Source organism: Hylobates moloch, unplaced genomic scaffold (assembly GCF_009828535.3).
Source record: "Hylobates moloch isolate HMO894 unplaced genomic scaffold, HMol_V3 SCAFFOLD_22, whole genome shotgun sequence".
Lineage (NCBI taxonomy): Eukaryota > Metazoa > Chordata > Mammalia > Primates > Hylobatidae > Hylobates > Hylobates moloch.
In genome coordinates this window covers 45,137,069-45,159,992 of record NW_026652297.1, presented here as the reverse complement: position 1 = coordinate 45,159,992, position 22,924 = coordinate 45,137,069, and the positions used below count along the sequence as shown (strand labels likewise).

Genomic DNA, 22,924 nt, shown 5'->3' with positions numbered 1-22,924 from the left:
GCCACTGCACTCTAGCCTGGGCAACAGAGTGAGGCTCCATCTCAAAACAAAACAAAAACAAGCAAACAAACAAACAAAAAAAAACTGCTGAAAGAAATTATAGACAACACAAAGAAATGGAAACACCTATCCCATGCTCATGAATAGGTAGAATCAGTATTGTGAAAACGACATTACTGCCAAAAGCAATCTACAAATTCAATGCAATTTCCTTCAAAATACCATCATCATTCTTCACAGAACTAGACAAAACAATCCTAAAACTCAAATAGAACCAGAAAAAGAGTCCACATAGCCAAAGCAAGACTAAGCAAAAAGAACAAATCTGGAGACATCATATTACCTGACTTCAAAGTATAATATAAGACTATGGTCACCAAAACAGAATGGTACTGGTATAAAAATAGGCACATAGACCAATGGAACAGAATAGAGAACCCAGAAATCAAGCCAAATATTCACAGCCAACTGATCTTTGCCAAAGCAAACAAAAACATGAAGTGGGGAAAGGACACCATTCAACAAATGGTGCTGGGATAATTGGCAAGACACATGTATGTAGAAGAATAAAACTGGATCGTCATCTCTCACAATTTTGCACTTGAGTAGTACAAAATTCCACTCAAGATGGATCAAAGACTTAAATCTAAGACCTGAAACCATAACAATTCTAGAAGATAACATGAGATAAACTCTTCCAGACATTGGCTTGGACAAAGAGTTCATGACCAAGAACCCAAAAGCAAATGCGACAAAAACAAAGATAAATAGATGGGACTTAATTAAACTAAAAAGCTTCTGCACAGCAAAAGAAATAATCAGCAGAGTAAACAGACAACCTACAGAGTGAGAGAAAATCTTCAGACACTATGCATCCGATGAAGGACTAATGTCCAGAATCTACAAGAAACTCAAACAAATCAGCAAAAAACAAAACAAAACAAAAACAAAAACACAAAAAACCCCAAATAATCCCATCATGAAAAAGTGGGCTAAGGACATAAATAGACAATTCTCAAAAGAAGACATAAAAATGGCCAAAAAACATATGAAAAATGCTCAACATCACTAATTATCAGGGAAATGCAAATCAAAACTACAAAGTAATATCACTTCACTCCTGTAAGAATGACCATAGACAAAAAATAAAACAAAATAGCAATTGGCATGGATGTGGTGAAAAGGGAACACTTTTACACCCTTTGGTGTGAATGTAAACTATTACAACCACTATGGAGCAACAATGTGGAGATTCCTTAAAGAATTAAAAGTAGATCTACCATTGGATCCAGCCAGCATTCCTACTACTGGGTATCTACCCAGAGGAAAAGAAGTTATTTTATGAAAAAGATACTTGCACATGCATGTTTATAGTAGCACAATTCACACTTGCAAAAATACGGAACCAGCCCAAGTGTCCATCAATCGAGTGAATAAAGAAAACGTGATATATATGTATACACACACATAATAGTACTCAGCCATAAAAAGGAACAAACTAATGGCATTTGCAGCAACCTGGATGGAATTGCAGACCATTATTCTAAGTGAAGTAATTCAGGAATGCAAAACCAAGCATCATATGTTCTCACTCCTAAGTGGGAGCTAGACTATGAGGACACAAAGGCATAAGAATGATACAATGTACTTTGGAGACTCAAGGGAAAGGGCAGAAGAGGGAGGAGGAGAATACACATTGGGTAGAGTGTACACTTATTGGATGATGGGTGCACCAAAATCTCAGAAACCACCACTAAAGAATTTATTCATGTAACCAAACACCACCTGTTCCCCTACTGAAAAAATTAAAAGTCAATAAAAACAAAAACATCTGTTGCCTGTACCAAAGATATTTTGAGAAGCATTAACGATGTAAGAGGAATAAAACACACCTTATAGGGTCCCCAGTCTCTCCCTTGCCTTCTACCTTTGCCTGCCTTCCTTCTTTCCTTCCTTCCTTCCTTCTTCCTTCCTTCTCTCCCTCCCTCCCTCCCTCTCTCTTTCCTTTTCTTTCTTTCTTTCTTTCTTTCTTTCTTTCTTTCTTTCTTTCTTTCCTATTTCCTTCTTTCTCTCCTTCTCTTTCTCTTTCTTTCTTTCTCTCTTTCCTTCTTTCTCTCTTTCTCTTTCTTTCTGTTTCTTTCTTTCTCTTTCTTTCTTTCTCTCTTTCTTCTTTCTCTCTTTCTTTCTCCCTCCCTCCCCTTTCTCTTTTCTTTCTTTCTTTCTTTCTCCTCTCTCTCTCCTTCCTTCCTTCTTCCTTCCTTCTTTCCCTCTCTCCCTCTCTCTCTTTTCTCTTTCTTTCTTTTTCTTTCTATTTCCTTCTTTCTCTCCTTCTCTTTCTGTCTTTCTTTCTCTCTTTCCTTCTTTCTTTCTTCTTCTTTCTTTCTCTCCTTCTCTTTCTCTCTTTCTTTCTTTCTCTCTTTCCTTCTTTCTCTTTCTTCTTCTTTCTTTCTTTCTCTTTCTTTCTTTCTTTCTCTCTTTCTCTTTCTTTCTTTCTTTCTTTCTTTCTTTCTTTCTTTCTTTCTTTCTTTCTCCCTCTCTCCCCTTTCTCTTTTCTTTCTTTCTCTCTTTCTTTCTTTCTTCTTTCTTTCTTTCTTTTCTTTCTTTTCCTTCCTTCCTTCCTTCCCTCCTTCTTTCCTTCCTTCCTTCCTTCCCTCCTTCTTTCCTTCCTTCTTTTGGCTATCAGCCTCTTTACCTGTGAACTTTGAAGACCTTTTAAACCAAAATAAATCACTTATTTCAAAAGATTATTTTGATGGATATTAGTACCCTGGACTGCAGTTTCTGGTTAAAATGGAAAAAAAAAATGCTGCCTAGGTCAAAATTACAAAGACACATACTGGACTTTCCCCTACCCTGTAAAATCCTGACCCTGTTTCCACTACCAGGAGTCACCTGGTCTCCAGTGTTCCTGATGATGTATCAACTGAATAAAGTTTTTCATTTCTATTTGAATCCCTTACATAGTTTTCTTTCAACAGCTGAAAATATTCAAGCAATAGGGATGCTAAAAGTGAGTCTCATTTTCAAGTTGATGGGATGGAGGTGAGTCTCATACTGCTTGCTGTCAGTCTATGACCTATGCCTGGCAGTTAAGAGTTCAGGTGTGGATGGAACAGCAGATGTTTTTCCTAACCCATTGGGCTAGAGGGACAACAGTTGCTTATTTTCTGCCCAGTGGAGTCCTATTAATTAAGAGAAGGATGCAGCAGCTTGCTATTCTGTCTGTGGACAGCTGGGATGGGATGGGGATGGCAGTGTGGGCTGACATGAGGAAATGAGAGCTTCTCCTGGACAAAGGCCCTGGTATCAGGACTAAGTCAGGAATCTGATCTGCGTACTCATGGAGGAACTGGAGTTTGGCACTCTAGACCATTGGAGCCCTTCAGAAGGCCTGTTATTAGGACTGTGACACCCTAGCAAGATCAGATTATAGCAAGTGTGACTCACTGCTCTGTCCTGGGGCATATAATTAGAACCTTCTCACTTCCTCTGCTTGAGGTTAGGACAGCCCAGAGACTGTCAAAGGCTAGGCTGAGCATGTGGAGAAGGGAAGGTGGGCTCAGCAGGGAAGGAGTAAGAAGGCTATGTGGGCTGGAACCCAGGCAGGAGCCTGTCCACACCCTGTATGAAGTGGTGTAGGAATGCTTTATTTTGTCCATTTTTATCTTGGTAGAGTCAGCATGGCTCATGACAGAATGGAGGTCAGAATAACAGAATATCTGAATGCAAGAGAAATTTTACTTTGCTTATCTGTTGACTTTTGTCCTGGGAGGAATAATGGGTGTTGGAGAAGTTGCAGATTGGGATATCCAGTTTATGGAAGTAAAGCAAAAACAAACAAAACAAACAAACAAACAAACAAACAAAACACCTTTCTCCATCCTCTGCAGTCCACTAAATAGCCCCAATACATGTATACACACACGTTTAATTAAACAGCCATTTAGTGAGCAGCACAGGGAGCAGCGCTCTTGCAGGTGGGGTTAGAGAGAAAGATGCCTGTCTTGAGATGGCATTGTTGCTTTGAAGCAGTTTTTAGTTCAAACAGGGACATGCAAGCATGGCAACACATGAGACTGTGCTAGCTCGAGTAGATCAGGACCAAGAGGAGTCCCACACTCTGCTTGACGAATGGAGATAATCAGTCTAAGGAACCCAAAGGGTGACTCAGGCACTGTGCGTGGTAAGGAAAGATAACAGAAGGGACCGGTGCTGGGAACCGAGGACTCACTGGGACAAGGGGCGGGGGCCCCGCTATGCCTCCCACCATTCTCCTTACACAGCACATGTTCAGGCGGACCCCTCCCTCGTGTGTCTCCCATCCAGATGTCTTCAGCCCACTCTCCCACCTGCCTTTAGTCACAGCCCTGGGGGAGAAAGCCACACGTAGGACAGCAAGGCCATCTGCTTCCGCAGCTGTTGTTAAACATTAGCTGTCAGGTTGAAGGGAAGCGGACATTTCCTTAAGATGGTATTTCATCAGGTAAGGTGTTCCTCTATTTTTACCAAAAGGAGGAGAAACTTAGCTTTTCATGGAGAAGACCCCTTAAATACTAAAAAATCCCTCTTTGGTCAAGTTTTCCAATTTTACCTGGGAAATATAGCTCTTCAACTTTCTGGAAGTCAGTATGGGAAAATGTTTATGTCTACACACACACACACACACACACGTATATATATACACACATATATATGTGTTGTGTATACATATGTATGTGTGTGTACATATGTGTGATGTATTTGACAATGAGATTCCTACTAATTAACCTAAATTACAGACCAAAATTGAATACCTACTATTTGTCAGATCCTATGTTGGAAATATATAAAAGAATCAGACATTTCTTATTCCCTAGGGGCCTATAACCAAGTAGTATAGGAGGGCAGATTGTTAGATGACTAAAGTGTAATGAGGAAAAAAGAGAGATGGAAGAGAGAGAAATTACAATAAGGGAATGTGTGGTACCTTAAGATTTCAATTCTGAAGTATTTTAGAATAGAGGTCAATGTCAGGCATTAGACTAAACGTCAATGTCAGACATTTAAGAGTTCAGAAAATCTTATATCTAAAACTTCTGATTGATTTGTCTGTGTCTATTTCTCTTATTGAATTAACTATTTTGCAGTCAAACTTCTCCTCCACCACCCCAAATTGTAATAATTCACTAAATAGCAGACTTCTGTAGTGGCTGATCAGGAAAACCCCGTAACAATCCAAATCTATGGTGATAACTACATCTAAAAACTGCATTTGGAACATTAAGGAAGCACTTTCTAGCTGCTGGGATTTTATCTCATTGAATTCTAGGACTAATGTTTTATTTATTTTCTTATACATGTCGACATAGGATTCCAAAATAAATTCATTATACCCTTTAAAAATATACATTGTGCAATGTATGTTTATTGCAGCACTGTTCACAATAGCAAAGACTTGGAACCAACCCAAATACCCATCAATGATAGATTGGATTAAAAAAATATGGCACATATACACCATGGAATACTATGCAGCTATATAAAAAGAATGAGATCATGTCCTTTGCAGGGACATGGATGAAACTGGAAACCATCATTCTCAGCAAACTAACACAGGAACAGAAAACCAAACACCACATGTTCTCACTCATAAGTGACAGTTGAACAATGAGAATACACGGACACAGAGTGGGGAACAACACACACTGGGGCCTGTCGGGTGGTGGGGGTGAGGGAAGGGAGAGCATTAGGACAAATACCTAATGCATGCGGGGCTTAAACCGAGATGATGGATCGATAGGTGCAGTAAACCACCATGGCATATGTATACCTATGTAACACACCTGCACATTCTGCACATGTATCCTGGAACTTAAAGTAAAAAGCAAACAAACAAAATACATATATACACATTGTGCATTACTTTCATGGTCAAAGAAAGCATATCGCTCACATATTGACGTATGAAAAAGAAACATTAAATTGAGTGTGCTCTTTTTTCTGAATTGTGGTATAACCCTATAAAACAAAATTAAGGGAGCTTTAAAAATGCACATAGTCTTTGCCCCTTCAAACATCCTCTTTTGGAAAAGGCATATTACTGTATTGATGGGAGGAAGAGAGACATTATAGTTACTCTTAAATCTTCCTCTCTCATCCATAAGCATTAGTTTTAAATTGTCATGAAATTCAAATAATAGCTTGATAAATTTTTCCATCCAGGTTAAAGAAAAAGAATCATTTGGATACTTCTCTAAAGATTAGGCATTCCTTCAGAGTTCAATTTATCCACATTACCTTTTAATGTTTACTCATTTCATTTCTTCATCTATTCATCCATGAAAACATTTTTTGAGCACCTATATGTGTCAAGCACTCCTCTGAACTCAGAGATATGAGTTACCAAAAGACAAAAGAAAAATCTACCTTTGAATGTTAGGTTCAATGCAGCATTTCAGAAAAAAATTAAAAAGTAAAATATACAATATATTACCTATTGCTAAATGCTGTGGAGAAGGGTAAGATAAAACAGGGCCTAGGGTTGAGGTTTGCAGTTTAGCTGGAGCACTCAAGAAAGGCTTCACAATGGTGACATTCGAAGGAAGCCCAGAAGGAGCTGAGGGCGACTCCTGCACAGATCCAGGATCAGACAGAGGAAGCAGCAAGCCCAGGCCCAATTTTTCAATCTGACTTACTGCAACTGGCCTGCACACCAGTCTCTCTCTTTCTGCTCTTTTCACCTCCACTAGACAATTATCAACACAAGAGTTAGAGTAATCCTCTTCATAATATTTCAGTCCAATGACTCTGATCAAAAGCCAAAGTCACCAAGTGGCCTGCAAGTCCTCACATTGTCTTGACCTTTCGTGTTGAGTGTATACATGCACTAAATTCTCCTCATTCATAGTAGTTATCTTCTATAGTGATCTTGCCCTGAGACACTGAATAAGCCAATACTGAAAACATTGCTCCTACAAGAAATATGTACATCTATCTATCCATCCATCCATCCATCCATCCCCATATCTCACATAGATTATAATCTTAAATCCTAAAAAAACTCATTCTGGATTTTCTTTATTACAAAAGATAAAATGAGGCTCAGAAGGCTTAAGTGAGTTGCTTGGGAGCCACCCCATTAGCAGGAGCCAGAGTTGAGATTCAAATCCCAGTCAACTGGCCCCAGAGCTAGAACTTCATGCACTGCCCTATGCTGTGCCTATGGCCTTCGTCCTCTCTGTGGGAGAGTTGGAACAGGGAGACAGAGGTTGTCTCATTCAACCTCAGCTGGCTACTTGCACATGGGCTACTCTATTGATTTGGGGGTTACAAATACATTTTAGCAAGTAGACAAGTTCACAAGTATGAATCTGTAGATAATAGTGAGGACTGAATGAATATAGACATACACAGTCACGTACCGCATAACAAGGCTTTTGTCAACAACGAATCACATATATGATGGTGTTCTCACAAAATTATAATGGAGCTGAAAAATTCCTGTCGCCCAGTGATGTCCTGATGATCCTGACCTCATGTAGGCCTAGTCTGATGTGCATGTTTATGTCCTCATTTTTCACAAAAAAAGTTTATAAATTTTTTAAAAATCAAAAATTTCAAAAATAGAAAATCTTACAGAATAAGAATATAAAGAAATAAAATGTTTTTGTACAGCTGTGCAATGCATTTGTGTTTTAAGCTGTTATTACAAAAGAGTCAAAAAATAAAGTTTATGAAGAAAATTAAAGTAAGCTAAAGTTGATTTATTATTGAAGAAAAAATAGTTTCTATAAATTTAGCATAGCCTAAGCATACAGTGTTTATAAAGTCTACAGTAGTGTACAGTAATGTCCTAGGCCTTCCCATTCACTCATCAGTCACTTACTGACTCACCCAGAGCAACTTCTAGACATGCAAGCTTCAATCACAGTAGGTGCCCCATACAATGTACTATTTCTTATCTTAATATTGTGGGGTTTTTTTTGTTTTTTTTTTGAGACAGAGTTTTGGTCTTGTAGCCCAGGCTGGACTGCAATGGCACTATCTTGGCTCACTGCAACGCTGCAACCTCCCCCTCCTGGGTTCAAGTGATTCTCCTGCCTCAACCTCCTTAGTAGCTGGGATTACAGGCACCCACCACCATGCCTGGCTAATTTTTGTATTTTTAGTAGAGACGGGGTTTCACCATGTTGGCCAGGTTGGTCTTGAACTCCTGACCTTAGGTGATCTGTCTGCCTCGGCCTCCCAAAGTGCTAGGATTACAGGAGTGAGCCACCACGCCCAGCCTTACATTGTGTTTTTATAGTACTTTTTACATAAATACTTACCACTCACTCACTGACTCACCCTAGGCAACTTCCAGTCTTGTAAGCTCCATTCATGAGAAGTGCCCTATACAAGTGTACCATTCTTATTTTTATGCTGTATTTTTACTGTACCTTTTCTGTGCTTGGGTATGTTTAGATACACAAATACTTACCATTGTGTAAACAATGGCCTACAGAATTCACTACAGTAGCATCTGTATAGGTTTGTAGCCTAAGAGCAATAGGCCATACCTCATAGCCTAAGTGTGTAGGTAAGCTATACCATGTAGGTTTATGTAAGTGCACTCTGATGTTCACACAACAAAATTCCCTTATGCATTTCTCAGAACATATCTCTATCATAAAGCAACATATCACTGTGTGGTGTGTATACATATATACACACATATATATACGTGTGTGTGTTTGTATACATTTATACACGTGTGTGTATGTATGGGTGTATAATTTTTCTATTTGGGTGCATCAAAGTATACTGGGAGATCAGTCTGAACAGTTGGAAAGGTATTGCCACCCTCCCCAAAGCCACTGCCTGCTCAGAGTTCAAAACAACCCTAGAGCACAAATGGCATTGTTCGCAGAGGCTGTTGATAGAAAGGAAAAGCAAGGCTTCAGTTGGATCCTGGGGTGCTCTCCTTAAAAATAAAAAACGTGCAATTACATGACTTTCAATATATCCTTTTGCTTTTTCTTTTTATCTGGTTTATGAACTTAACTAATTACCCATTCAATAACCTCAATCACTTGATTTAAGAACAAAGCAGGGAAAATATATTGAGATCCACTGTGTCAACAGCTTTCTTAGAAGCTGTTCATGTAATGTCCTATCTTCCATGTTTTCAAAAAATGTTTAAGAACGAAGAAGAGAGATAATTTTCCATTCAAATATATGCCAAGAAAATATAGGATGATTAGTATATAAGGAAGCATTTGACCTGTCAAAAAAGATGGGTATAAATAGCATCTGTAGAGAAGGCAGCCTGCCAGAATAATTTGAATATGCCTGAGGGTGCCAAAAATGAGTGTTCCTTCCAGAATATTAAATTGTTACAAAATGTCCCACTCACAAGTTAGGTCTTTATTTTTGTCCAAAGCAAAGGACTACCCTGATTAAAAATAATCATAGTTTACACTGATTGAGCTGTTTGGGCTTTTTCAAAGTTGTTTGCCTATATTAACTCATTTAATTTTCATATTAACTCTTTGAGTAGGTACAATTATTATCTCCATTTTAGGAAACAGAGACACGTAAAGGTTACAAACACATATAGAATGAAAAAGGAGAAATTAGGGAGCTCCTCTCCATGAAAATGATCTGTAGGTATGTCATTCTTTCATTTCCTCTGTCTCTTCAGGCCTCAATACATTTGGAAATTTTTGAGTTAGAGTCATTTCTAGGCTTTATAGAATGTTTTTATTTTCTACACATCAACACTTTCTCTTATCTATAATTTGTGAGTTCTGTTATTCTCTGTTACCTTGTAAATCAAATGAGGTCAGGTGTGTTTCTATAAATAGATAAGGCCACTGAGATAACTGTATTAAACTGGGAGGGCCCCTGTCATGTGTCCCACAGAAAACCTTCCATGAAAGTGGCGGTGGGGCTGTCAGGTGTCAGGGTGTCAGTGTCAGGCTGGCGTAGGGGAAAGGAGAAGCAGGCAGCCATCTGGCTTTGGTGCCTTGGGGGCCACTGTCTATGAAACTCTCTCCAACCTAACTGGCCACACCTGAAATTTCACCTTTAAAGGTGTTTTCTTCTGGTGTTGAAGGCTTTCTAATTTAAAAGGTGAATACTGCAGGGATGCAGCAGACAACCAGGACTTAACACAGCATTTGGCAGTCTGGCTGCTGAAAAACGATAAAGACCTGCTTTAAGTGATGTGTCTCCAAGCAGGGGAGAATGAGGATCTATGAGCTAGAAGGACACCGAAGATTAGACCCAGGTACCCAACAGCTGGCTTGTATGTGAATGGCAGAGAGGGTAAGAGAGAAAGAGTATAATCTGGTTTTAATAAAACAGATTAACAGGAGATATTGACAATTAGCATCTTCTTTTAACAACTCAATGTCAAGTCCTAGTTGAGTCTGGAAAATCACCACCAATGCTGCATCAACTTCCCTGGGCCCTTTCATTGGCCAGGTGGCAGGTAAAGCTCTAAAGTGGAGGTTGGTGAAGACACATTAGGACTTTCAGCTGATGTAGCTAAAAGGCAAATATCACAATCCTTCGACAGTTGTGACCTATCACTATCGATGCTTACTCAGGGAAATCATAGAGGCCAACAATCCCTAACATTTGAGAAGAAATGAGAAATAGCCCGGAAGAGATGCCACTGCAAGGCCGAGAGAAGGGAAGAAGCGTGCTTCTAGACTTGTTCATTGTGCCCTGCATACATACCGCTTTCTACCACCCCAGATAGCAACAAGCAACTGTTTGAGCTTTAATCCAACCCACTGTGTATCTTGATACCATAATCCACAACTCCATGTTAGAAGCCCAATCCACTTCAGGCATAAAGGAAGCTGAATTAACAATTGTGTTCTAGAAAAAATGAATTTTATGAAAACACTTTACATAAAAAATTGCCCTGCTGTGTTAGTGCTTCCCTATATCCGACGAGATCTTGGCACCAGCATGGGAAGGAAAGAAAAAGCACATTTCGTATCTATGAATTTTCATTTGCATCACATCAAAACCCAGACCAACAAAAAGATATTTCCCCCATGTATTGTTATTTAATATATGGTTAAAAGTCACTTTGAGTACACTTCAAAGGAATAGATTGCTTCAGAGTAGATCTATTTATTTCTGTTTTCTTAATGTTCAATTCAGAGCACAAAAAACAAAACAAAAAAAGCTTAATTCCTTAGGTTTCTTGCAGTTTGCCATAGTGACCATCTCCAAGACCAAAATCAAGGTTGTCTGAAGATGATTTGCTCAAATGTTAAAATCTATCATCTTCCCTCTGCCATATAGACTACATCTAAACCATCTTCCAATAAAGAAGCTCTTTCAATATTTAGAATGATCTACTGTGTCCCATCTGAATCTTCACTGTAGGGTGACAATTTTCCAGCCCTTTCTTGGGTCAGGCATCCAACATGGCTAAAATTGTCTTTTAATGACTGAGAATAAATTTATTCCCTAGCTTTAGATTTCGTTTGTTTAGAAACAGCTTTTGAAGATGCAAAGCCATTTGCTTCCCAATTAAATTTTCAAAGCTTTGTATATATACTATTTAAATAGAGAAAGAATTGTTTTAGAAATTGTGTGTTCTTTGTTTAATCGACTGTTTGGTACCCTGCAGTCTATGCCTGCAGGCAGTGAGATGAATTCAGAAGGCTAAACATTTAAACATCCTGTACTTTGGAATGACTGTAGTATGGAGTAATAGAGTAATACAGGCTCTTTAACTAGGGCTGTGGCAAACCCTGATATTGGTGAGTTTTCTTAGATTGAACTCACAGGGAAGAGCTGTTTTCACTGTGCAAGTGTAAGACTGGATGTGCCCCCATTCCTCATATTATCCTTATGGGAGTGGCATGGCAAACTGTTGTGATTTCCCAATGAGGATGTCCCTGAGGTTCCTTACTTGGGGCACCCTAAGAGCTGTGCTTAAAATTTGATGGGAAACTAACTGGTGTTCCTTGCCCCTACCCCCCATTTCAACTAGAGCAGCCATGCTTCATCTATTTCACATAACAGTTTCAAAATTAGGTGTTTTAAAACAAACAAACAATAAAAACAGGGTTCTTCTATTTTCCCTCCCTCTATTTTTTTTCCATAAAAGACCTAGTATAGTAATTAAGGTAATTAATTTTGAAATAGGAAATAAATAGTTTCAGATCTGGCTTTTCTGCTTACTAGTTCTGACTTTAATGTCTTTGAACCATGGTTTTCTCATCTGTAAAAAGAGCTCATAGTATTCATAAGGTGGTTTTGAGGATTAACTGTGATAATAACAACCCTTTCATCCTTTTAGGAAAGCTTTCTTCTCTTGGCTTCCTTGATATCACCAAATTCCACATCAGGGTTTGATGAGAAGAATAAACCACTATGACTGATATAGAATAAGACCTTTATGATAAGGATTAGACCTCATGCAATTATGGGAACTGGTGAAGCAGCTTTGTAAGGCGAATTTTTCTGCATCTTTTGTTGGACCTGCTGGAAGAATAAGGGAGGCGAGGTAGGAAGGAGCGAAGAGAAATGGTACTGGGGTGGAGAGGGGGAAACTGGAGCCCAAGAGGACAAACTGGAGGCTGTGTCTGTGTCTTAGTGCCCCCAGCCTCAGTCACATGGGTGACCGACCTGCAGGATAGATTGGGTCCTTGCACCTGGTTCCTGCACACATATCTGGCCCAGGATTCAGCAACCTTGAGGGTGGAGATGCAGTGGGAGCTGGAGGTGCCTATGGACTTGGCCTTGCCCCATGCATGAAGGTGAGACAGCAGATTAGCAATGATTCCACACCAAGTGTCACTGTACTAACTGCTCTTTCACACCCTGGAACTTCCTTCTCTTTACCTACACCACCTTCATACATGATCTGACCATCCCTGTGGTTTTAAATGCCACCTATGTGTTAATGACTCCCTGGTCCACCAGCACCTTCCTTGCCCTGAATTTTCTACAATATATGTTGATGGGCTGGAGCTTGAAAGACACAGACATGAAGAGTAAGCCACTAACACCCCACCCCTCACCACGAACAGATGAGGCTAATAGATGATGGAGACCTCTCCCTATCAGCTGGGGTGAAGGCTCACAGTGTTTTCAGAGCACTCTAGACAGTTACTACCAATCAATCATAATTGACACATGAGCTGAATTATATTTGCTATCCCTAGAGGAATAGATAGAACTCATTGAGATGGAACCTAATGGGGACAAACATTAATATCTAAGTAATCAAGCAGAAAGATAGAGAAAACAAAGATGTGGCTTAGCAGAAACGTGTGTAGAAAAGCCTTAAGGGAATTGATTGATAGCAGGTTCAGTATGAATATTGATTTGTGTCTCAAGAGTCACACACACACACACACACACACACACACACGCTTATACTGAAAGCTTTAAAAGTATTGATAGACATAATAGTGCACAAGATCTGTGACTGTCCTTCTCTACTTTGCACTGATGAGACCATAGTAGGGACTTGGCCCTCAGTTTGAGAGTTGTAGTTTAAGAAAATTATCAACAAAGAGGATGTGCCATCTAAAATAGCCTGGAGGTGATGCAGGAAGCTTGAATGCATATTCCAATGAGAACACTGTAAAAGAGCCGCTTGACTTTCAGCCTGGTAAACAAAACCTTAGGGGAGATGATAACTCTCAAGTATTTGATGTATTTAAAGAGATGAGAATACACTATGCTAGGGACCAACACAATGCAGAATTTAGGCCAGTGGATAGAATTCAGCTGTATTTAAGAAAGTATTTAGGCCAGATATGGTGGCTCACATCTGTAATCCCAGAACTTTGGGAGGCTAAGGTGGAAGAATTGCTTGAGCCCAGGAGTTTGAGACCTGCCTGGACAACATAGAAAGACTCTGTTTCAACAAAAATAAAAAATAAAAAAAAAAACTAGCAAGGCATGGTAGTGCATGCCTGTGGTCCCAGCAGAATACTAAGGAGGCTGAGGCAGGAGGAATGCTTGAGCCCTGGAGTTCGAGGCTGCAGTGAACTACAATCATGACACCGTATTCTATTCTGGGGGCAGAGCAAGTCCTCATCTAAAAAGGAAGGAAGGAAGGAAGGAAGGAAGGAAGGAAAGAAGGGAGGGAGGGAGGAAGAAGGGAAGAGAAGGGAAGGGGAAGGAGAAGGGAGGGAGAGGAGGAAGGAAAGAAAGAAGAAAGGAAGGGAAGGAAATAAATAAAAAAGAAAGTAAAGACAAAAGAAAGAAAGAAAGAGAAAGAAAGAAAAAAGAAAGAAAGAAAGAAAGAAAGAAAGAAAGAAAGAAAGAAAGAAAGAAAGAAAGAAAGAAGACAGAGAAAGGAAAGGAAGAAGGACAAAGGAAGAAGGAAGGAAGGTCTCTAAGTGTAAGATGTTTCATGTCACCAATGGTACTAGGGCAGGTACAAAAATCGATTCTGCTTGTCAACGATTTAACAAATTCCTACAAACCCTATGTAGTTTGGAGGGACCAATGGTTTCTTCAAACCTTTAAGCTTTAAAAATACATAGATTTCTAGGTACCAATGTAAATTTACTGAATCATAATCATCTAGGATAAGGCTGGAATTTGTGTTTTTAACAACTCCTACATGATTCTCACTTGTCAGGTGGGCAGATATGAGAATACCGGACCAGATGATATTGAAAGAGCTTTTCATACTCCCTTGATTCTATTTCTAGTCCCTGTCATAGGAGGAAATATTCACAGTGGGAGGAGTATAGACTCTACAGCCAGAATGTGTGGGTTCAAAACCCAACTCTGTCTCCCACTAGCTAGATGGTTTTGAGCAAGTCTCCATACCTCAGTTTCCTCTCTGTTAAATCAGTATAACAATAGTATCCACCCCTAGAGTGTTGCAAAGAGTAAACGAGCAAATGGGAAAATGGGTAAAGTAAGCACATCAGTGCTTATATATGGCAAATATCAGTATTAGTTATTTTCCTTCTGCTCAAAGATGACAAATCCATGTACAAGACAGTTTGATTAATAGGTGTATCAGAAGTGGAAGAGAAAGAAATTACTCAAAAACAAAGACCTTATTGTTTCTACCTTTATATTATTAATCATCTTTCGAAATAGTTCCAGCTTTAGTGAACATTATAATGCAGAACATATGTAAATATTTCTTTGAGTGTTGCGATCAATTCTTGTGTTGATGGGCATTGGGGTTGTTTTGAGGTTTTGGCTATTGTGAGCAAAGTTGCTAGAAACATTCTTATAGAAATCCTTTTTTAACACGAAGTATTTGCTCCTTTTAGGTAAATATCTAGGACTAGAATTTCTACTGCTAGACATTTCTTGTCATAAGGTAGATATATGTCTAACTTTATTAAGTACTATCAATCCGTTTTCCAAATTATTTGTTCCATTTTGCAATCCCCTCAGGAATGTGTCAAATTCTAGTTGTTCCATATGGTCATTTACATTTGATATTGTTTTAATTTGATGTTAGCATTCATAGTGGGTATGCAATAGTATTTAATTGTTCTTTTAATTTGTATTTGTCTAATGACACATGATGTTGAGCACCTTTTCACGTGCTTATTGGTCATTTTTATGTCTTCTTTTATGATACATGTAATAAATTATTTTGCCCTTTAAAAAAATTAGATTGTCTTTTTATCAGTGAGTTGTAGGAGTTAGTTATATATTCTGGATAAAAGTTCTGTATCAGATACATGTGTTACATATATTTTTCCCCAGGCACTGTCTTATCTTTTTGTTTTCCTAATGATATCTTTTACAGACAGAAGCTTTTGCTTTTTATAAAATCTAATTTGTCACTTTGTAACGGTCAATACATTTTGTTTCCTAAGAAATCTGTGCCTGTTCTAATTTCATGAAGATATTATTTTATATTTTTCCAGAAGATATTTCATGTTTTTATGTTTTTATAGTTTTGGTTTTTACATTTAAATATATAACCAATGTTATTATTGATGTGTGTTGGAAGGTATTCTTAAGCTTTGTTATTGGCTAAATTGTATTTACAACTATTAGGTTCTCCTGTTGAATTTCTTCCTTTATCATTATAAAATATTTTCTTAATCTCTGGTAAAAACATCTTGTCATGACATCTATTTTGTCTAATATTAATATAGACACTTCTACTTTCTTAAGCTTATTTTCATAGGATGTCTTTTTCTATCCTTTTACTTTCAACCTATATGTGTTCGAAGTGCATCCTTTGAATTCAGTGTATATTTAATCTTGCTTTTTGTCTAGTCTGATAGTTTTGGCCTTTTGACTATTTAATTCATTTATATGTAATGTAATTATTAATATGGTTGACTTTAGCTCCATAATTTTGCTATTTGTTTTCTATTTGTTTCTTCCATTTTCTGTTTTGCTATTCCTTCTTTTCTGCCTTATTTTGGCTTAATCTAATACTTTTTATTATTCCATTTTATTTCTCTATATTTTTTAGCTTTCTTTCTTTGTATTTGCTTATTTGTTGCTCTAAGAGATTACAGTATACAACCTTAAATTATCACTGCTCCATTTCATATAAAATATAATAGTCTTTAAACAATATTGTTCTACTCTGAGCCATTCTTGAGCTGCTGTCATAGATTTTACATGCCTGTACATTATAAACAGCATAATACACAATACAGTGTTTTAATTTTTGCTTAAATTGTTTGCTTCCTTCAAATAAACCAAGAGGAATTTTAAAAGATAGATACCCACATATTAATAATTTCTGAGATTTTTCTCTTTTTTTCCCCATAGTCTAAGTCTGGTTGCATTTCCCCTCCACCAGAAGACCTCTATATAGCATTTCTGTAGTACTGGTTTGCTGGCAAACTATTCATTTTATTTTTGTTCCTTGAGAATATTCTTAGCCTACCTTCAATTTTGACAGAAATTTTTGCTAGAAACAGAATTCTGAGTGAACAGATTTTTTCTGTTTGTTTTTCCTTTTTTTTTTCTTTTATCACTTTTTGTTCCTTGAGCAGTTCAGGCCCATTTCCACTCTGGGCCTCTATGCATGCTGTTTGCTACCCCTGGATAGCTCTTTACCCTACTCTTCACATCTCAGGCTAATCAGCATTGTCTGGTTCCATTTCACACTTCTCCGAGAACTCTGTTGACCATACTATCCCAAATCACTCTTCTTCCCACTTACTTTCTCCCTCATTATCCTGCTTACATCCTGTGCAACATTTTCACAACCTTTAATTATATTTTTTAATTTGTTTACTTGTTTCTTGTCTTTTTCCCTGATTAGCTCCATAAGAAAATGTACTCTGTCTTATTCTCTCCCATATTCATAGCATTCAGCAAAATACCTCACACCGTAATAAAGGCTCAATGATATTTCTCTAATGTAGAATGGATACAATCGAAGTCATAAGGACTTCTAGCTTTGCTAGACTTGAAAAGACATATTGAGTAGTCATGTGCTGCTAAAGTCTCCAGGACCATATGTTTTACAAACACTGTGCTAGGAAATATAAATACAAAAGTGATGCATCTTCAAGGAGCTTTTCCAGATCCTCTGAGTTAGAAACAATCTCCTCTCCTCCTCTAGCTCCTATTACATTTCACTTCATCCTCTTTGTAATACTTTTAATGGTCTACCTTGAATTGTTACTACTTCTGCATCTGTTTTCTGTCTCCAACTGGATTGTCGTCTGACAGGTCCTTGCAGGTAGGAACTATATTTTTCTAACACATATTAGGCAATCCTGCAGAAATAGCCTTTAGGTCGGCAGAAATTTTAAGATACTCTTAATATGGTGTTGTGCTGAAAGTGAATAAGGAAGTTAGCATTTTTTGGTTTAATAAGATGTTCTAGTTCTCTAAGGAAAAGAAGACTCATATAGGTCCGAAGTAATTAGGATTTCAACTGTGCATTAATAAAGCACAGTTCCCACCAAGGACACTGTGTCATGCGTGGGGGAGGACTCCTCTGCCCCTTCTCTGTCTTTGTTCTTGTTTATATGCACTGCCTTTCCAATTTATAATCTCTGTAGTTTGCATCGCAATAAAGTGCCAAATATTTCCTGCCCACGCCTCTGGCTGCAGAGCGTGAGAACTGTTATGGAAAGCAACAGATCAGAATATATTTTAGATTTGTTGGAGTTCTTAAAAATGCCCATTTTTAAACATAAATATTTATGCCTATCGCAAGCTGAACCTCTATTTGTTATGGGGAGAACTTTGATTAGCCTGTAGCCTGTAGAAGACCCATATAAATAGTAGTTAATATTTATTATGACAAGATTAACAGAGAACTCTGGAAGGAATAAACCCTGAAGCTGGTTTTAGTATTCTGATTCCATGCATAGAAGAGGAGAATGGGTCAGCCCTGGATAAGCATTTAAAAACTCACACACTGGTAGTTATAATTTATTGCCTCTGAGTTTGCGAACCATAGTAATCTTACTGAATCATGAATCCCTGTGAAATGGAAAGTCAGTATAACTGTAGCACTTTTTTATGGAATAGCTTTTTTTTTTAAGGTCCAGTATTGTTCTGACAAATTTAAGTTCCCAAAAGGAGTACGATTTTTATGGGAGAATTCTTTGTAAAGTGCAGGTGTATGGTGAGATTGGGGGTTGATCTGAAGCGTCTTGTACATTTCCAAGCCCCAGACAAAAGCTTAGAGTATCAGAATCTTTGGAAGTTGTGCCTGGGAATCTGCATTTTATCATGATCCCTGGAGGATGCATCCACACTCTGAAGTTTGAGAGTCACTGCTTGAGAAAATAGGTTTCAATATTTGTCTGTTTTATCTCTGAACTGGCAGTTTGTACCTGAAAAGTTGTCAGCCTCTTAGGCTGCTTCCTAAGAAGATCCCAGATATTTGTGGTTTCATTGTTCTTTTCTCATAATTAAATGGACTCTTAATTGAACCGTCAGGTAAGTCAGTACTTGATTATGTGATTGAAACAAAAACAAAAACAAAGCTAGCTCTCATGCCAACCCACCCAGCTTACTATATGCATTTCAAATAGGTCTCTCTGAAATGCTCACTGGGCCATAGGAATGTGAACGCCTCCAGGAAACTCTACTCTTTGTTCAGATTGTAGACGTGGGCATTTCTAAGGACACTGACATTCAGTGAGCAGGACTCATTGGATTTGATGGAATCGGAAAGTAATTTTAGGCCTGGCGCTGTGGCTCACGCCTGTAATCCCAGCACTTCGGGAGGCCGAGGTGGGTGGATCACTTGAGATCAGGTGTTTGAGACCAGCCTGGCCAACATGGTGAAACTCTGTCTCTACTAAAAATAGAAAAATTAGCCAGGTGTGGTGACGCTTGCCTGTAATCCCAGCTACTTGGGAGGCTGAGGCAGGAGAATTGCTCGAACTCGGGAGGCGGAGGTTGCAGTGAGCTGAGATCATGTCACTTGCACTCCAGCCTGGGTGACAGAGCGAGACTCCATGTCAAAAAAAAAAAACAAAAAAAAGCTTTATTTCTGCCCTCCGGTAGCTCATTCAAATTGTCTTTGTGGGATTATTTTTTCCAGACTTTTAGATAGAAACTAGGGCAAGTTTCATGAACTTTCACTTATTTTTAAGTAGTAAAGAGTCCTTTGCTACTTGTAAATACATAAATTCTGTATTCCTTAATTAATATATCCATGATAGGGCAGTAATTTTTAAATATTTCCAAAATTTATTGAAAGTTAATTATCCCCTCTTCCAGCTCAGTCCTGCTTGGCGCTGTCTACTTAACACGGGAAAAGAGGGTGTGGGGGACTTCTCTCTTTGTTCTGCCTGGAGCTTTTGCTTTTCTTCCTTCACCTCAGTACATTGCTCTGGCTCCTCCAGGGCTGAGGGATGCAAGTGGAAGCCTAGCAAGGGAAATGGAAGTTTACTTGGTAGGTCCTGTGCAAAGCTAGGACCTTTGCTAGGACCTACTGCTTGACTGGGAAGGAAGTGTGAATTGATTCTCCTCAGGATGCTTTTGTGAAAGGAAAATAAACTCAGGCCCCCGAAATCACTAAGCCAAGCGAAATGTCAAGCTGGGAAACCTGCCTCTCATTTTCTTCCTAAATGTGATAGCTACAAATTTCAAAAGCTACATACTTCCCTCACAATTTGCTCTCAAGGAAATTCCTTGTGGACAAAGGGCAGATAGAATTCGAAGTCATCCATCTGAGGCTCACCTGAGACAAACGCATATATGATTGTTTCCTCTACCCTATTGTTGATGCAAAAATGCACATTTGCTGAGCCAGACTAAATTCTGTATTTAGTGGGAGGCTGATCAAGGACTCAAAAGAATGCAACCTTTTGTCTCTTGTCTACTCATGACCTGGAAGCCCCCGCCTCAAGTGTTCCTACCTTACCGAACCAAACAAAGTACATCTTACACATATTGATTGATGCCTCGTGGCTCCCTAAAATGTATTGAAGCAAGCTGTACCCTGACCACTTTGGGCACGTGTCCTCAGGACCTCCTGAGGCTGTGTCAGAGATGCGTCCTTAAACTTGGCAAAACAAATTATCTAAATTGAAATTGATTGAGACCTGTCTCAGATACCTTTTGGTTTACAATTTCATGGCTTTTTCAGGGACTTGTCATTACTTAATACAGGCCAAGTAGCTCCTCTGGCATCACTTTAAGCACCTAGATAGCCAGGTGAACACTTCTAGCATCTTTCTGCTGAAGTCTCATTGCCCTCAACTTCAGGCAGCCCTTTTGGGTAGTATCTAAGAAGTCATCAAATCAGCTTCTTTCATACAGGGTACGCACAGTCTGTGAGAAGCTTTCATATATCCTTTCTTCTGACAAGCTCTGAGAACACAGGCCATGCCCAATTCTGTCACCTTTTATACTTTGCCACCAGAGAAGATAACAAACCACAGTCTCTAGCCCTTTGCATCTTGCAGGTAATGTCAGAGTCCAATCTACCACTTCCGAAGTAACGAGAAGGTACTCCTCAAGCCCTCTAGGTAGTTCTGTGCAATCCCTTCTCCACAGGCTTAAGGTGAGGGAGAACTCCACGGTCCCACATGGAACTCACGGTATAATATAGCTCTCTCTTAAGAAAGTCTCTACTCATTTCTTTCTTTCTTCTTCAGTCTCTTCTTCATACTAGTGGTGAGTGGTCAGCACAGGTTTGTGACCACTTCCCCTGGACGTTCTGCACTGATGCTCTCTTACTTCATTTTGGTAATGTGGGTATAGTTATCATCTGTGTCTAGGACTTCCCAGTAGGGCTTCAACTGGGACACTCAAACAGAAAGTGTTTCCATTTTAACATCTCTTCAAAATAGTAAAAATAGCAAGCCCATATTGATCACTTGTTATGCGCTGGGCACTCTCACATACATGCCATATCTCACTCAGCCCTCCCCATAATACTGTAAGAACACAGAAGTCCAGAAGGGTCAAATAATTTGCATAAAGTTACCCAGGTAGCAAGCTGCAAAGCTGTCCCAGCATAGTGCATTATTTTCTTTTCAGGAAAAGAGGAATAACTTTGCCTCTTAGAAATTAAATACTATGCATTGATAAAAACAAACGCTACAGCTTTCAGTCCTGGCATTTACAATGCTAGAACAGAATTTCGTACGCATTTGCTAAACATTGTTGTATATATATGTCACTTTTTTTTTTTGAGACAGGGTCTCACTCTGTCATCCAGGCTGGCAGTAGCACTGTCATAGCTCACTGTGATCTTGAACTGGGCTCTCAGCCTCCTGAGTAGCTAGGACTACAGGTGTGTGCCACCATGCCTGACTTTTAAAAATATTTTTGTTGAGACCAGATATTGCTATGTGGCCCAGGTTGGTCTTGAACTCCTGGCTTCAAGCTATCCTCCTGCCTCAGCCTCCCAAATCATTGGGATTACTGGCCATTTTAATATCTTATTCACCTAGTTCTTACAACACCTAGTGATGTGATCAGCCTTGTCTTCATCTTGTAGATGAAGAAACTGAGGCTAGAAAGAAGTTTCGTGACTTCCTCCAGATCACAAAACTAGAAATGACTGGAGTCAGAATTAAAATCCAAAGTTTCAGATCATGACCGACTTTACTTTCCTCTCTATTCTGAAGGGACATACTAGCTGAAGGAATATGTTTCATTATGGGTCTCAGCTCTGTGGCAAATGTTTAAGGCTATTTGGTTAAAGCTGCTTTCTAACATAAATTGGCTCTAGATTAGTCAAGATTTTTACTAAACTTCTGAAAGCAAAGACCATCTTATCCATCTTGGAATCCCTAGTACCTGGCCCAAAGTTAATACTGTATTAGTGAATTAATTAAATGAATGAAAAAGTGAATGAATAGATTGTCTTCTAAATTCTGGTGGCAAGTAAGACTTCACATGAACCAGACTGATGTATTATTCTCCTCCTGGTATTTACATTTTATAAAATAATCCTAGAAGAAACACCTAAATGAATGATGTCTAAAGTTGAATTTTCAATGCTGTCATTGGAGTAGAGTGGAAAGGAATTAGGATAGAGTTTTTCTCTGGAGTCTCAAATTTCACTGCAGAGATGACAGCGTATTATGTCTATATGATCTAGAGAAAAATAGAATGCATCTTTGAGTATAAAATGCCCGGGAACACCTTACCTCAATTCAAAGAAGGATGCTCTAATAATTTAAGCCTTCCAGAAATGAAATAAGCTGCTTCTAACATATTCATAATTACACTTCTGCTAAGAGACCTGTTTGCTGTGCTCTGCAAGGAAGGGTTGAAGTGTTGGTGGGGCAGATCAGGAGTTCTCTCTGACACTGTGTCCCTGAACTTCTGGAGACGCTAGGATTCATTTCAGGTGGTTGATGACTGGATGCAGCTAACTAGGTCTGTCTGTTGTCCACAGGTCTGAGGCGCAATTACAGATGTACCATCTGCAGTGTCTCCCTAAACTCAATAGAACAGTATCATGCCCATCTGAAAGGATCTAAACACCAGACCAAGTAGGTACTTTTGTGCTTTCACTCTTCAGTTTCTTCGATGTAATTTTTAG

At 38.8% G+C, this 22,924-nt stretch overlaps 1 protein-coding gene across 3 annotated transcripts in view; it reads left to right on the top strand.

Moving 5' to 3' along the window:
* The window catches only part of ZMAT4 (zinc finger matrin-type 4), a 365,512-nt gene that overhangs the window by 293,479 nt on the left and 49,109 nt on the right, over nt 1–22,924 (top strand). For all 3 annotated transcript variants that reach the window (XM_058433569.1, XM_032143630.2, XM_058433568.1), the window contains one exon: nt 22,778–22,874. In XM_058433569.1, the coding sequence (XP_058289552.1) occupies nt 22,778–22,874 (97 nt within the window). The remainder of the gene's footprint in view (nt 1–22,777; nt 22,875–22,924) is intronic.